Below are 16,911 nucleotides of genomic sequence, written 5' to 3' on the forward strand. Positions count from 1 at the left end.
TTTTTCTTGGTCAGTCTAACTAGGGGACCATTGATCTTGTTTATCCTTTCGAAGAACCAGCTTTTTGTTTCATTGATTTTTTTGTATTGTTGTTTTGTCTTCTATGTCCTGGATTTGGGCTTTTATTTTGGTGATCTGGATTCTTCTGTTGAAATTAGGGTTTCTGTGATCTTGCTTTTCCTGCTTTCTTAGGTGACTTGTTAGGCTATTAAATTGTGCTCCTTCCATTTTCCTCATGTGTGTTTGTAGGGATATAAATTCCCCTCTTACCAGAGATTTTGGTAAGATGTTTCTTCATTTTCATTTGTTTCCAGGTATCTTTTGATCTCTGTTTTGATTTCATCATTGATCCAGTTGTTTCGCATCATGCTGTTTAGTGACCATGTCTCTGTGGGTTTTTGGGGGACCTTGTTGGTGTTAATGTTTATTTTTCTTCCACTGTGGTCCTAGAAAGTGCATGGTAGAATTTCAGTCCTTTTAAATTTGCTTATGCTTGATTTATGGCCAATAATGTGGTCAATCTTGGAATACGTCCTGTGTGGTGATGAGTAGAATGTGTATTCTCTGGTCTTTGAACGGAGTGTTCTGTAGGTATTTATTAAGTCCATTTGGTCCAGAGTCACACTGAGGTTTCAGATCTCATTGCTGATTTTTTGTCCCGATGATCTGTTGAGGGTTGTGAGTAGGGTATTAAAGTCCCCAGTTATGATGGTGTTACAGTCAACATCTTTCTTTAGTTTTCCTAGGGGTTGCTTTATAAAAGTTGGTGCACCTATGTTAGGTGCATATATGTTTAGGATAGGTATTTCTTGTTGATGGAGTGAACCTTTTTTCATTATGTAGTGGTCCTATGTATCTTTTTAAATTTTTGATAGCTAAAATGGTATTTTTGTCTGAAATTAGGATCATAACTCCTCCTTTCTTTTGTGTTCCATTTGCTTGAAAATTTGTTTCCCATTCTCTTACTTTGAGTCTGTGCACATCCATCCTAGTGAGATGGGTCTCTTGAAGGCAGTATATTGTTGCCTGGTGAAATTTTATCCATCTTGCCATTCTATGTCTTTTCAGTTGTGCATTTAGTCCATTCACCTTCAGGCTAATTATTGAAATGTGAGAGTTCCTCCCTATCATAGAGTTCTTATAGAGTTGTTCTTCCACTTGGTTTATTGTCTTTCTTTTGTTTTGGAGGTTGGTTCATGTGTATTTTATTCTTTTTCCTGTACTCTTGTGAAGAACGTTGCTCTTTTTTCCCTTTTCTTCTATGTTTAGTACTTTCTTAAGTGTTTCATGTAGAGGTGGTTTGGTGGCAGCGTAGGTTCTTAGGGATTGGATATCTGGGAAAGATTTTAATTATCCCTTGCTGATGAAGCTTAATCTGGCAGGGTAGGTTATTCTTGGTTGAAATAGTTTATCTTTTAGGACTTTGAAGATAGGGCTCCAATCTCTCCCAGTCCGCAGGGTTTCTGTAGATAAATCTGCTGCTATTCTAATTGGTTTTCCATGGTAGGTGATCTGGCCTTCTTCTCTTGCTGACTTTAGGATTATTTCTTTTATGCCTACTTTGTTTAGGCGAATTATTATGTGTCTAGCAGTTGGTTTTCTCATTTGATGTCTTGCAGGGGTTCTCTGGATCTCTTGTGTTTGAGCTTTTGCATCATTGATTAGATAAGGGAAGTTTTCTTGAATGATCTCATGTAAGGTTTGTTCCAATGTTGTCTCTGTCTTTCTTTCTGCCTCAGGCAGACCAATTACTATTAGGTTAGGCCTCTTGAGGTAATTGCTTATCTCTTGAAGGTTTTTTTCTGTCTTTTTGAGCTTGTTTTCTGTGTTTTTGAGAGTTTGGGTTATTTCCATATTTTGGTCCTCAAGCTCTGAGATTCTTTCTTCTGCTTGGGTAATTCCACTTTCCATGCTTATCAGTTTATTGTTTATTTCAATCTCAGTATTCGTTATTACTGTTATCTCAGATATCAGCTCCTTTCTAGTTTCTTCTTGAGTCTCTTCAATTCTTTTTTAATCTCTCCATTAATGTCTTGAAGTCTAGGTTTATATTTTGAGACCAGTCATTCTGGGGGCTCTTCGTTGTTTGCATTCCAAAGTCAGTTTTCTCAATGTCTGGCCTCCCAGGAGTCTGGGAGAGACCCATATTCTTCTTTTGGTTTTTCTTCATTTGTGTAGATTTTTCTCTCTTGTCCCTTAGTGGATAAAGTTCCTGAGTTCTAATCTCCAGCCTCTCCCCTCTGTTTCTGTTGCAGGAAGTTACCTTGTTGCCTGGGAGATCTGTGACACTGGTCTCTATTCAGCATAGGAGAGGGTTTTTTTCTCCTGCTTAATGACATCACCATGGGAACTGAGGTGGAGGCTCTGATAGGTGGGCAGGGCGATGCGATGTAAATATGCCTTGAAAATGGCAGAGGTGGTGGTTTTACTTTCACTTTTAGGGATGCTTCTGTGGGTCTCTAGGCAGGACCAGCTGCACAGCTGGGCGCTGGATCCGCGGTGCCATCAGCAGGCTAGGGTGGAGGAGAGGGTCGGGCATTCCCTCCTCTGGAGCTGGAAGCCTGCGATCATCACCTTACGCCAGCTTGGGGTTCTGCCCCCTTACACAGGCTTGTGGTTATGCACGCTTAGTGCCTCAGCCAAGGTGGGCCCGGGGCTTCAGATCTCCAAATCTCCAGAAGGCAGGTGGTGGCTCTGAGTCCCTCCCATGGCACTTCAGCCACAAATGGAGCTGGTATCTCTGAGGGTCGGGTGCTCAGAGCCTCCCTGTGTGACAGGCAGCTTGGCGCTGGGTGCTAGTCATGACGATGTGGCCAGGGATGGAGCTGGGATCCAGGATTTGGGATTCCCCAGCTGACCAGAATCACATATAGTGGAGCAGCCATGGTCTGGCCACAATGTCTGGCCCTGTGTGGGACCAAAAGTCCCCAAACCTCGTACCATTGTGGCTGGAGGTGGGCAGGGGAGTGCAGAAGAAAAGTAATAGTCTTTTTGGGAACTCATTCGGAGAATCTCATGGATCCACCTATGGCGTCACCATCTCCAGGTCTCCCCCATAGATATTCTATTCACACTCTTTAACAAACAATGGAACGTAATTTGCAGAGAGGAGGTGAATAAGCAGTTTTTGGTTGTGAAATGTGTTTGTCCCCAAAGATCTCATTAGATGCTGTTTGTCTCTCATGCAGCAGCCAATCTAACAGAAAAAGGAGTACCTCTTCATCATTTCAACTTGAAATAAGGTCTAACATGCCAATATAGAAGGGAAACCTAAGATAAAATAAAACTAGACATGTAAAGCAAAAGGAAAAAATTATATCCAAGAAAGTCGTGGATGGGAGGGAGGAGAAAGAGAGAGAGAGCAGGGAGAGAGAAAGACCTCCTCTTCCAACCTGTTCAAGAACTTGTTCCCCCACCAATCCCACACTCTTTATATTGTGTTGTGGGCATAGAATGTGATTTTAATTATGGAAATATAAAAAATAACAAAAACAAGAAGTATTTGAGATTTTCTTGGAAAACACACATACATCAAAGAACAGTGAATTTAGAGGAAAGAGTTACAAGCTAGAGGCAAAGGACTGGACTCAAATTATCTGTAGATGGCAAACTGCTGGCTTCGTAGGGCACATATAGATGAGACCAAAACCATACAGTTTTTTACTTCGGCTTGCCTTGTGCTTGCAGACAAGTCAGGATTAACTTCTTTATTATAGTCTTCTACTTTGCGTACTGGGAAACAAATGTTATCATGCTAAGAACTACAAAGCTGAAAGTGGACTCACATGCCCACTTGTCCAATTCACACCATTTGGAGGACATTTTCATTATTTTTATTCACAAGTAAAAAGAAGCTAGCAACCTCTGCTAAAAACAATAAAAATAAAAAATAAAAATAAATTACAGAAAGAGACTAACATTTAGTAAGTATACCCAGTTATAACTCAGTAGTTATTTAGGTGCCCTGCTTTATCTAAAATAATATTTCCCAGCAACTCTTTCTCTCAAAATGGTTGTGAGTCTAGAAATCGGGAACAGTGTGTTAGCTAATTCGCAAATGGGATAGTCTCTTCACATAACATCACTGATACTTTTGTCTGCTTTGAAGACCAAGTACTCACTTGGCAATCTGCTTTGCCAACAGAACTTTCTGAGAGAAAAAAAAAATGTTCCCAGAAGGGATCACATTTCTAACATTTTTGTCAGCTATAGTAGCAAATTCAAGATTTAAAATTTATCATCAAATATGTAATTTTATAGGATACAGCTTGTCAAAATAGACACGAGCAGAAATTATTTTTGCTTCTACAACCCTATAGTGAAGGCAATCTCAGATTTAATAGCTATTTCAAAAGAAATGGAAAACTAAATAAAGCTTGATTGTGAAACACAATGCTTTAACAAATGTGGAAAGGTTTGCAATTTCAATGCAAAAAGAGAACACTAGTACTTTGCCAAATATGTGACCGATCATATTTAACTGAAGTTATTATTGCAGTGAGAAGAAATAATAATTTGAATTCTAGGGAGTTTTAATTGACAGTATTATAATATTTCTGCAGTGTACATCCACCACAAGAATGAAATAAGCTTTTACAATTACATATTGAAAAATGAAAGTATCAATATAGGTTCTGGAAATAATAATGTAACAATATAACTAGCTCAGGAACAATTTTCTTTACTAGATTCACATGGTTTAGAGAAAAATAATTTTCACTGAAATATAACATACTGTTGCTTTTCTTAACCTATCTTTTGCAATTTTCCTCATTTCTTCTGTATTCCTCTATTTCAACATCTCTAATTAGAAAGTACTAAAATATAAAGATTTTTTTTATATTACGCACCATCATATTATGCTTGAAGTTTAATGTCACTCTTTCGTGGATTCTGTGGTCCTTGGAAAGATGACCTCAAAAAAAATGGGGTTCTAAAGGAGTAGTACGAAACTCTCTAGAAGATCACATACCTGCAGCCAACTATTCAAATACCATTTTCAATTATTACTATGAAGGGGTGAGTGGTGCTATCTCACTCTTCCCTTGTCAACAAACACTTTGGCATGCATGAGTTTTCCTAATCAGAATCGTTACTCCACAAATTCCAACTAAGTGTTGCATACAAACATGCTTCTGTGCTTGGTAGTGAGGAGGATGCAAAGGAAATACACACCTAAAATGGACAACATTCTAGTGGAAAATGGAGACTTACATAAAATATTTCTAGAACTTGCACTAGAGTGAGCAGTGTGTAAGTGTCATGCAGTAAACTGTGAGAGAGATAAATTTCAATTGAGGGGATCAATATGATCCCCACACAGGGGACGGATTAGAAGGAAGGAGAATTTCTACCCCTGTTAAAGTAGCATATCCTTGACTTAAAAAAAAAAGAAAGCAAAAAAGGTCAGGACATATAGGAAAAATTCATTTAATTGAAAGTACTGTCTAGGTATATGAGGTAGTGGATGATAAGTGTAGAAAAACATATGGAAGACAAAACACTAAAATCTTGAACATCAGATGAAACAGTTTGAACTTTATTATGCAAACAATGGGAAATCACCAAAACTTTTATACAAGAAAGTGATATAATCACAGTTGTACTAATAGAGTGGATTAAATGAAAGGTGGGCTTAATGGTAAGGATAAATGTTAGACAGTTACTGCAGTAAAGCTCAGATAGGAAGTACTGAACTCCTGTACTGGAATATTTCACATCTTGATTTCTCTTTAACATCAATTTCTGGATTTTTATTAAGAATATATACATTAAGATAGAGCTATGGTTGATAATGATTCTTTTTTTAATTTCAGATTTTTCATTATTCGTATACTGCTTCTTATGTGATTTACAACATACACACTAGGTAAGTTCTTGATTTTCTGGTTTTCATAGAAATTGTCTAACTAAAATTGATGGTGTAGATGTAAATTTGTTCAAGTAAAAATATTTACATCTTTTCAAGGGAAGTTTGGGAGTTAAATCCTCCAGAAGTAGAGGACTCCATCCTGCAGTATGCAGCCTGGGGTGTCCAAGGACAGCAGCTGGTAAGCACAGGCATTGGTATGCACTAAATACTACCAGTCATGGCCCTATGAAAAATATGTACTGAAACCATTTCCTTAAAAAATTGTCCTATCACACTTGATGATTTTTTTGTGTTCCTTTATATACTTTACCTAGTATTTTTAAAATATATCAAATAATACTAGTATTAGTTTATAAAGTATTTTAAAGAGATACAAGTTTATTCGGTAATGTGTGAGTAAATAGCTCATAACGAAACCTAGAAGAGGTCCAAGGTTATTAGGACCTAGTATTGTGTAATTTCCATTACATAATGTTGCTAATGTTAATGCAAAACTTGAAGTAAAGATTATTTATTCTTAAACCATTGTTTGGTGTAAAAATTTTAGACAGGATTATTTAATAGTCTCTTAAGAGAACTTTTATCAATTATATTTTGAAATAATCACAAACCCCAAAAGATAATGTGCACAAAAATGTAAGCAAAATTATATTCTTATATATGCCTCATGGTGCCCACTGAAGACCTTCTCTAGTGAATCTGCTCAGGGAATACTATTGCTTGCTTATGCGGCATATGCATGCTCAAATGTACTAAACGACTAAATTGATTTCTAAATTGTTAGTTGTTTATATACTCACCAGCATCAATGAGAGTTTCCTCTATTCTATATCCTAATCAAAACCTAGTTTTTGCAGATTTTCAAATCATCAACAATGTGGTGATTGGTATAAAATGGTATTTCACTATGGCTTCAATAACATTTACACATTCCATGAATTCTAATGAATTAGGTCATCATTTTCTATAGTTACTGGCTATTAGCACTTCCTCATATGAGAAAAATATATTCACACATTTTGCCCATTCTTATTTTTGTCCTTTTTCTCACTGAAGAGAATTCCTTATGTGTTCTGGATATTAATATACTATGGGGTCTGTCTTCATCTGTTTATCAAATATAAGGCCTGTAATTTTTGTTATTTAAGAAATCTTTACAGTTAAATCGTTCATTTTTGTTTCAACTGTATTTATCTAGAATTTTTCAAGTGGGCCTTCCATGTTTAACTTCTTGATCTATCTGAAATTGCTTTTTAACTATGGCATTAAATCACTACCCATTGCTGTATGTGTCCCACATGACACTGTTTATTGACCACTTATGCTTTAACATTTAACATTCACAGTATTATGTTCCACATTTACATGAATCTTCTGACTCTCTCTCTCTCTCCTGTTTTTCTTTGACTGATTTGTCTATCCATGTGTTATGTTAACAGTGTTGTAATTAAAGACTAGACTTAATATCTGATACGACAGTTTCTTATGTTCCATTTTTCATTTTCTAATAAACCTTGACTCTTCTTGACTTTTTAGTCTTTCATATGAATTGTCAAAATAGACTTTCAAGTTACATGTCCAGTTTTGTAATTTTGAATGGCATTATTTGATTCTGAGTGTCAAATTTGGAAAATTAGCATCTTAGTGATACTGAATCTTCATATCTGCATACATTTTATATCTATTTAGTTATTTGAGATTTCTTTAGCATCTCAGTCATAATTTCCTACCTAAAGATTTGCACCTTATAGTTTTGCTTGCTATTTTAAATGGTTATATTTCTTTTTTTTTTTTTTGAGTTGGAGTCTCACTCTGTCGCCCAGACTGGAGTGTAGTGGCCGCTCCCGGCCACCGCAGCCTCGACCTGCTGGGATCAGGCAATCCTTCCACCTCAACCTTCCTAGTAGCCGGAATTATAGGCATGCGCTACCACGCCCGGCTAATTTTTTGATTTATTGTAGAGGTGAGGTCTCGCCAAGTTGCCCAGGCGGGTCTCGAACCCGCGGGCTCAGGCAATCCACTCACCTCAGCCTCCAAGGCGCGGAATTACAGGCTGAGCCACCAAGCCCAGCTATATTTCTTATTTTAAAAACTGTTACTGATAAGTAGATAAGTCCTCAAATTATTTGCTGAATTTTTATATATCAACCTTGATACACACAATTATAAATTATTAATAAAATTATCTTTTATTAATAATAATATTTTCCTCTTCCGTTGCAGCTTTTAGAATTTCAATTTGCTTCCTTTCCTCCTGTGTTACTTAGCTCACAAATGAATCTAGGAATGGTATTTTTATTTGTTTTTGTTGGAAGAATCATTTTAAAAATGATTCTATTATGGTTGTAGGATTAAGTTTTTCAATTGCTTTTAGTTAGTTTTGGTAATTTATACATTTCCAAAAATCTGCTTCACATGTTTCCAATTTTCAACATATTTTTATTACATTCACCTTTTAATCTTTGCATTTGTTGTTATATTTCTTCTTTTTCCAAGCATAATTTATGTGTACTTATTCCATATCTAGCCAATGTTGGGTGATATTTGTAAATTTCATATTTGTCTTTTCAATATGGCACTTCTAAATGTGTTGTATCCTTTCTGTTATATTAGTTGTTTTTTTTTTTTAATTTGCTAAAGACAGAGAATTCTCTCTAAATCTGCTCAAGCTTTATCCAACATGTTTAAAACTATAATATTTTAATACAATTTAATTTTAATATTGTTCCACTTCCATTGTGATATATCATTATTTCAAGTGTATTTTATTGATGTTCTTTTTTAAGTTTACAAAAATGTGGAATTGGCTTTAAGATTTATTTGTGAAGTTCAGAAATAGATATTTGTAATATTGACTATAAAATTGATGAGACAATTTATGGCTTAGTGAAATTTTTGAAAAATGTTTTCTGTGAGAAATTTCACATATTTTACATACAGTAGGGACAGTCTGCCTATTAGACCTATAGATCTATGTGTGCCTATTAGATCAACCTTCATAATTATGTTGATAAGAACTGTATGTTCTTACTAATGATAGTGGATATGTATTTTTTTCTCTAGTGTTCTAGCTATTTTACACTATTTAATTTGAACTATGTTATAGAAAGTGAGAGAATTTTAAAAAGATCAATAAATTTTTCTAGTGGGTTTAAAATATTGACATCTTAATCTGTTTACTTTATTTACACATAATAATTCTGATCGACTAGCATTAACTCTAAACTTTAGGAGGGTCTTTTTAAAAAGTTTAGAATCCTCCAGGTTTTTTAAAATAAAAATTTCTGCTTCAACGAAAGCTGAACGGGCTGAGGTATGTTTTTTATGTTTCAATTATTTTTATTTTCCATAAGCCTCAATCTCTCTATTAGTAAAATCAACATAGCTATACCATAGCGTTGTGAGAATTACTTTGGAAAATATCACTTTTTTTTTTTTTTTAGTATTTTATTGTATTATTTATTTATTTAAAACGTTTAATTTTTAATTTTTTTATTTTTATTTATTTATTTATTCATTCATTCATTTTGAGTTGGAGTCTCACTCTGTCACCCAGACTGGAGTGCAGTGGCTGCTCCCGGCCACCGCAGCCTCGCCTGCTGGGCTCTGGCAATCCTTCCACCTCAGCTTTCCGAGTAGCCGGAATTACAGGCATGCACTACCATGCCCGGCTGATTTTTTGATTTATTGTAGAGATGAGGTCTCGCTGCCCAGGCAGATCTCAAACCCGTGGGCTAAGACAATCTACTCACTTCAGCCTCCCAAAGGCACGGGATTACAGGCTGAACCACCGAGCCTGGCTTAATTTTTTATTTTAATGATGTGGGGCACTATTCAGGATTAGGTATACAGATGTTCATTATGCAGGTACCCTGGTTGATGAGGTGTGCCCACTCCCTTCCCCAGGAAAATTTCCACTATAACCAATCCTGCCTCCCCACTCCCCCACACCCTCACATCCCCCTGCAATAATGCCAATCCTTTTCTTATAGTATTACAATAGCTATTCAAGATCCACTTATGATTGAGAACATGTGATACTCGGTTCTTTGTTTTTGTGAAAGATTACTCAGTATTATAGACTCAAAATCCATCCAGGTTGCAGCGAAGTTCATGGTTTTGTTCTTTATGGCTGTGTAAAATTCCATCGTGTATTGTTCCATATTTTTTTAATCCAATCCTCTTTTGATAGGCACCACAGTTGGTTCCATGTTCTTGCTATTGTGAACAATGCTGCAATAAACATACGTATGCAGTTATCTTTTTTATAGAGTGATTTGAGTTCTTCCAGGTATATTCCTAGTAGGGGGATTGTGGGATTGTATGGAAGGTCGATATTTGATCTTTTAGGAATCTCTACACTGTTTTCCACAGAGACTGTACTAGTTTACACTCCCACAACAGTGTAGAATTATTCCCTTTTCGCCACATCCTCTCCAGCAACTGTTATTTTTTGAGTTATTGATGATGGCCATCCTGTCTAGAGCTAAGTGGTATCTCAGTATAGTTTTAATTAGCATTTCTTTGATGACTAGTGAGACTGGGGACTTTTTCATGCATCTGTTGGCTGTTCATATGTCTTATTTTGAGAAATGTCTACATACATTTTGAGATATGTCTACATACACTTTGTAATGAGGCTGATTGTTTTTTTCTTCTTGGCACACTTGAGTTCCTTGTAGATCCTAGATGTTAGGCATTTGTCAGACATACAGTTGGTGGATATTTTTTCCCAGTCTGTGGGCTGTCTCCCTACTCTCTTGATAGTTTATTTGGCTTTGCAGAAGCTTGTCAGTTTGATGAGGTTCCACCTGTCTATCTTATCTCTTATGGCATGGGCCCTTGGAGTTCTGATTAGGTATTGGTTGCCAGCTTCAATTTCCATAAGGGTGTCTCCTACATTTTCTAAGGTTCTTATAGTTTGAGGTTTTTTGTTGAGATCGTTGTTCCATTTAGAGTTGATTTTTGTGTATGGTGATAATAGGGGACTTGTTTTAATCTTCTGCATGTGATCAGCCAGTTTTCTCAGCACCATTTCCTGAATAGGTTCTCCTCTCTTCAGTGGTTGGCAGTGGAGGCTTTGTCGAAGATGAATTGGTTGAGAAACTGAGGTTGTGTTTCTGGAATCTCTATCCTGTTCCATTGGTTTATATGCCTGTTATTGATACCCAAACCAGGTAAAGATCCAACAAAGAAAGAGAACTACTGGCCAATATCCTTGATGAATATAGATGCTAAAATTCTCAACAAGATCCTAGCAAACCGGATTTAACAACACATCTCAAAAATCATCCACCATGACCAAGTAGGCTTCATCCCCAGGATGCAGGTCTGGTTCAACATTTGTAAGACCATAAGCGTAATTAAATACATCAATGGATGTAAAAACAAAAACCACATGATTATATCACTAGACACGTAGAAAGCTTTTGATAAAATCCAGCATCCCTTCTTGATAAAAACCCTCGAACATCTAGGCAGAGATGACATATACCTCAAAATAATAAGAGCCATCTACGAGAGCCGAGAAGCCAGCATACTTCTAAACAGACAGAAATTGGAACCATTTTCCCTGAAAATTGGAATAATATAAGGATGCCCACTCTCACCCCTTCTTTTCAGCATAGTTTTGGAAGTCCTAGCTAGACCAATCACACAAGAGAAGGAGATCAGGAGTATCCAAATAGGAAAAGAGGAAGTCAAGTTATCCCTCTTTGCAGGCAACATGATGCTATACTTCAAAAACCCAAGAGAATCTGTCAAAAATCTTTCACTGATAAAGGACTTTGGCAATGTCTCAGGGTATAAAAACAATGTGCAAAAGACAGTCACATTTCTATACACCAAAAAGAAACAAACAGAAACCCAAATAAAAAGCATAATCACATTCACAACAAGGAAAAAAATCATATATCTTGACATTTTCCTAACCAGAGACATGAAAGACCTTTACAATGAAAACTACAAAATACTGCTCAAAGAAATCAAAGATGATACAAACAAGTGGAAAAATATACCATGCTCATGGATTGGAAGAGTCAACATTGTTAAGATGTCCATTCTATCTAAGGCAATCTACAGATTTAATGCAATACCCATTAACTTATCAGCAGCATTCTTCTCAGACCTGGAAACATCAATACAGGAATTCATATGTAAATATAGATGACCACAAATTACCTAAACAATCCTCAGCAAAAAAAAAAAAAAAAAAATCAAAGCATGCGGTATCACACTCCCAGGCTTTAAACTTTATTATAAAGCTACAATAATCAAAACAGCCTGGTATTGGCACATATCAGTATTTTTAATAAGTTATACATAATTCTATTTTCATTTCATTTTGTAAATCTAAAAAAAATTAAGCAGATTTGTAGAACAGGGAAGTAGTACTAGATATTTCATATTACAATAAAGCTATACAATAATATAGTTACTAAATGAAACTTCTTTTCATCAAAAAAATTTATAGGCCCTGACAGATTCTAAAAATACATATGATTGAGATATGGTCTTTGCCAGCTGTGATTATGAGGCAGTTATTTTTGGGGGGAGGGAATCTCAACTTTATCATCGGTAATGAGGGCACTTGACTCTGCTTCTTGGCCTCAGTCATACAAAATATTAATTACATTATTCTAATTTTTTCAAAAACTATTATAAAATTTTTATTTTCAGAATCCTTGGAATATAGAAGAAGGAAGAATACAGAAAGTTGAAAGAGAGTTAAGGAGTATTTACCATGATATATTTTATACATTTTTAAAATCATAACTTGTCACATTGAAATATATCCAAAGTCATCTGTGCAGATTAGTGTTTAGGCATATAAAAAATATTTTTAAGCCGGGCTTGGTGGCTCAACCTGTAATCCCACACCTTTGGGAGGCTGAGGTGAGTGAATTGCCTGAGCCCGCGGGTTTGAGACCCGCCTGGGCAGCGAGACCTCATCTCTACAATAAATCAAAAAATCAGCTGGGCATGGTAGCACATGCCTATAATTCCAGCTACTGGGAAGGCTGAGGCGGAAGGATAGCCGGAGCCCAGCAGGTCGAGGCTGCGGTGACCGGGAGCGGCCACTGCACTCCAGTCTGAGTGACAGAGTGAGACTCCAACTCAAAAAAAAAAAAAAATTTAACATAAGGAGACAACTTGCACCATATCTCAATGGGTGCAATATTAAAACATGTGAACTGTTAAATATAACATTAAATTTTTTTTTAACTACTTAAAATGTAGAAATGAAGCAACAGTAACATAAATTGTTATTCTTGGTCTTTAGGTTTCCACATAATTTAGACAAAATGAACATTGAGGAAATAAGTTTTTGCTGTAAAATATTGAGAAATATATCCACAAAGTTGCCAAATATTAGACTTGAAGATGCTTAAACATCTGTCTTGGTGTATACCAAAATAAATCCTGTAACATACCCTGAATTCACCGTCATTTTTATACTAGATAGTTGAAAAGTTGAGTAAATAATTGAAGAAAACAAGTCAGCTATGTAAAATTTAAAAATTATGCAATTAGTTCAGATACCTTAAATTAGAGATAGTATGTTTGCTTTTATCATGGGGATATTAACATGAATGTTAAAACAATGTAGTTCATCTACTTTTGTAGGTCAGTGAAGTTCTTCTGTATTTACAGCCACTCCCCATCACTCACCTAATACCCTGAGCTCTGCTTTCTGTCGGGTTAGTGGTGGCATTGGTTTCTCATAGGACCGTGAATCCTATTGTGAACTGCACGTGTTAGAAATCTCGGTTGTATGCTTCTTATGAGAATCTAATGCCTGATGATCTAAGCGGGAGTTGAGGCAGTGATGGTAGCACTGGGGAGCTGTGGTAAATACAGATTAACATTAGCAGTGAGGTTTGACTGAACAGAGACCGTAATGAATCAAATGATTGCAGACTTACATTAAAACCCTTATCAGTGAGTGACAAGTGAGTTGATGTTCTTCAATTGTGCAGTTGTGTCTGGTGGCAAGCTTTAAATCAGAATCCGACACTTGTTTTAGTCTTCGCGTGGCCAGCCCATTATTTTATTTGTCTCTTCTATCCGTGCTTCTTTTTAAAATGGTGAGTTGTATGATTATTTAATTACATGTTGCAATGGAATAATAATAAAAAATAAAGAGCACAATAAAGATTATGTGCCTGAATCATACCAAAACCATCCCACTCTCCTCAGTCCTTGGAAAATTTGCCGTCCATAAAATTGGTCCTGATGCCAAAAAAGGTTGAGGACCGTTGACCTAATCTAATAGGTTTAGTGGTCTTATAAGAAGAGGAACATCTCTCTGGCTGTCGCTTTTGCTCTCTGGCTCTCTGGATCTCACTCTGACTTCCTCACTCTTGCTCTCACTCTCATTCTTTGTGTATCTGTACATACTCAAAGAAAGGTCATGTGAGGACAGAGCAGCTGTCTGCAAGCTAATAAGAGAGCTCTCATTAAAAACTGAGGTATGTTGGAACGTTGATCTTGGGGTTTCTAGCCTCAGAACTATGAGAAAAATATATTTCTGCTATTTAAGCCACACTGTCTTTGGTATTTTGTTATGGAGGCCTGAGAAGACATGGACATTCGAAAATTAAAAATAAAAATCTCAAATTAACAAGTGAACCTTACAAGATAGTAGAAAAAAGGGACAAAATAAACCTAAAACTAGTATTGGAAAGAAATAATAAATATTGGAGCAGATATAAACAAAATAGAGATATAAGCAAAATAAAAATAAAAAATAGAGAAAAATCACTAAAATAAAATGGTGATTCTTCAACCATAACAACAAAAATCAACAAAATTTGCAAGCCTTTAACTAGATTGACTAAGAAAAAACAAATGACTAAAATTACTAAAATCAGATTTGGACGTGTGGAAATTATGACCAATTCTAGAGAAATAAAAATGTGGAAACATAGTACCATGAGAAACCCACTGGAGTATTTATACACCAATAAATTGAATAACCTAGATGAAATAAGCACATTCCTAAAAATGTAAAACATATCATAGTAAAATCATAAAAGTAAAAAGTCTGAATAGGCTTATAATTTATATGAAAATTGAATCTGTATTTAAAAACCTCCTCTTATCTGATGATTTTATTGGTGAATTCCACTAAATATTTAAAGAGAAACCCACTCAAACTTTTGCAAAATGGTGTGACATAAGTATCTGTACTGACATAAAGGCAACTATGTAGACCAATGGAATGGAATAGAAAGCCCAGAAATAAACTCTTGCTGATGTGATCAAACAACTTTCAATAAGGGTGCCAAAACCATTTAATTGGGAAACGACAGTCTTTTCAATAGATGATATTAGACAGGCATATAAAAAGAATGAGCCTTTACATAACACAACAGTCAAAACTTAACTCAGACTGAATCAAAGATCTCAGCATAAGAGCCACAGTTATACAACTCTTGGAAGAAAACAAGGAAAACACTTCAAGACTTTGGAGGAATAAATGGAATAAAATAACTATTTTTGCAATGATTTCTTGTATATAACACCAAAAGCATAGGTAATAGAAAAAATAGACCACTTAGACTTCATGAAAACAAAAACCTTTTGTGCATCAGTGACATTATCAACAGAACAAAAAGGCAACCTATGGAATGGGAAGAAATATATGCAAACCAGCCGGGCTTGGTGGCTCAGCCTGTAATCCCGCGCTTTGGGAGGTGGAGGTGAGTGGATTGCCTGAGCCCGCGGGTTCGAGACCTGCCTAGACAATTTGGCGAGACCTCGTCTCTACAATAAATAAAAAATTAGCCGGGTGTGGTAGCATGTGCCTGTAGCTCCACCTACTTGGAAGGCTGAGACTGAAGGATCGCTGGAGCCCAGCAGGTCGAGGCTGCGGTGGCCGGGAGCGGCCACTGCACTCCAGTCTGGGTGACAGAGTGAGACTCCAACTCAAAAAAAAAAAAAAAAAGAAAAAAAAAGAAATATATGCAAGCCATATATCTGATAAGAGATTAATATCTAAAGTATATAGAGGAATTCTAAAACTTAAAAAAACTCAATTCAAAATAGACAGCAAATGTACATCTCAAAGAAAATATGTAAATCGACAAAAAGCTTATGAAAGGAAACTTAACATCACTAAATATTAAAGAAAATGCAGCCAGCTTTGTGGCTCAGCCTCTAATACCAGCACTTTGGGAGGCCAAGGCGAGTGAATTGCCTGAGCCAGCGGGTCTAAGATCCACCTGGGCAATTTGGCAAGACCTCGTCTCTACAATAAACTAGCCAGGCATGGTAATGCACACCTGTAGTTCCGGCTACTTGGAAGACTGAGGCAGAGGGATCGCTGGAGACCAGCAGGTTAAGGCTGCTGTGGCTGGGAGCATGTCACTGCACTCCAGTCTGGGCGATGCAGTGAGACTCCAACTCAAAAAAAAAAAAAAAAAATGAAAATGAAAACCTAATGAAATACTCTTTCCCATTAGAAGGCCTAGTATCAAAAAATTGAAAATAACAGGTGCTGGCAAAAAAGTAGAGAAATTTTAAGACTTGTGTACATTGGTTGTAATGTAAAATAATATAGTGCTATGGAAAACAGTATAGCAGTTCCTCACAAAATTAAAAATAGCTGCATTATATTAAACAGCAATTCTACTTCTGTATATTTATTAAAAAATGAAATGAGAATTTGGAAAAATTAACTTTCCTCTGTTTATGGTAGCAATATTCATAATACTCAACTTGTGGAAACAACCTCAACAGCTATCAACAGATGAAGGCAAATGTGCTATACACATAGAATGGAATATTATTGTGCTTTAAAAAAGAAGAAAATGAGCCGGGCTTGGTGGCTCAGCCTGTAATCCCGTGCCTTGGGAGGCTGAGGTGAGTGGATTGCCTGAGCCTGCGGGTTCGAGACCCCCCTGGGCAACTTGGTGAGACCTTATCTCTACAATAAATAAAAAATTAGCTGGGCGTGGTAGCGCACGCCTGTAATTCCAGCTACTCGGAAGGCTGAGGCGGAAGGATCGCCGGAGCGCAGCAGGTGGAGGCTGCGG

The 16,911-nt window shown here is 36.4% G+C and overlaps 1 protein-coding gene across 5 annotated transcripts in view; it reads left to right on the plus strand.

The window, feature by feature from the left end:
- The window catches only part of DPP10 (dipeptidyl peptidase like 10), a 579,521-nt gene that overhangs the window by 424,037 nt on the left and 138,573 nt on the right, over window positions 1–16,911 (plus strand). For 4 of the 5 annotated variants that reach the window (XM_021715500.1, XM_021715501.1, XM_021715498.1 and 1 more), the window contains 2 exons: window positions 5,817–5,869; window positions 5,969–6,050. In XM_021715500.1, coding sequence (XP_021571175.1) covers window positions 5,817–5,869; window positions 5,969–6,050 — 135 coding nt within the window. The remainder of the gene's footprint in view (window positions 1–5,816; window positions 5,870–5,968; window positions 6,051–16,911) is intronic. The other variant, XM_021715502.1, reaches the window with a different exon arrangement.

The sequence above is a fragment of the Carlito syrichta genome, unplaced genomic scaffold, assembly GCF_000164805.1.
Source record: "Carlito syrichta isolate Samal-C Ts95f unplaced genomic scaffold, Tarsius_syrichta-2.0.1 Scaffold307170, whole genome shotgun sequence".
NCBI classification, from domain to species: domain Eukaryota; kingdom Metazoa; phylum Chordata; class Mammalia; order Primates; family Tarsiidae; genus Carlito; species Carlito syrichta.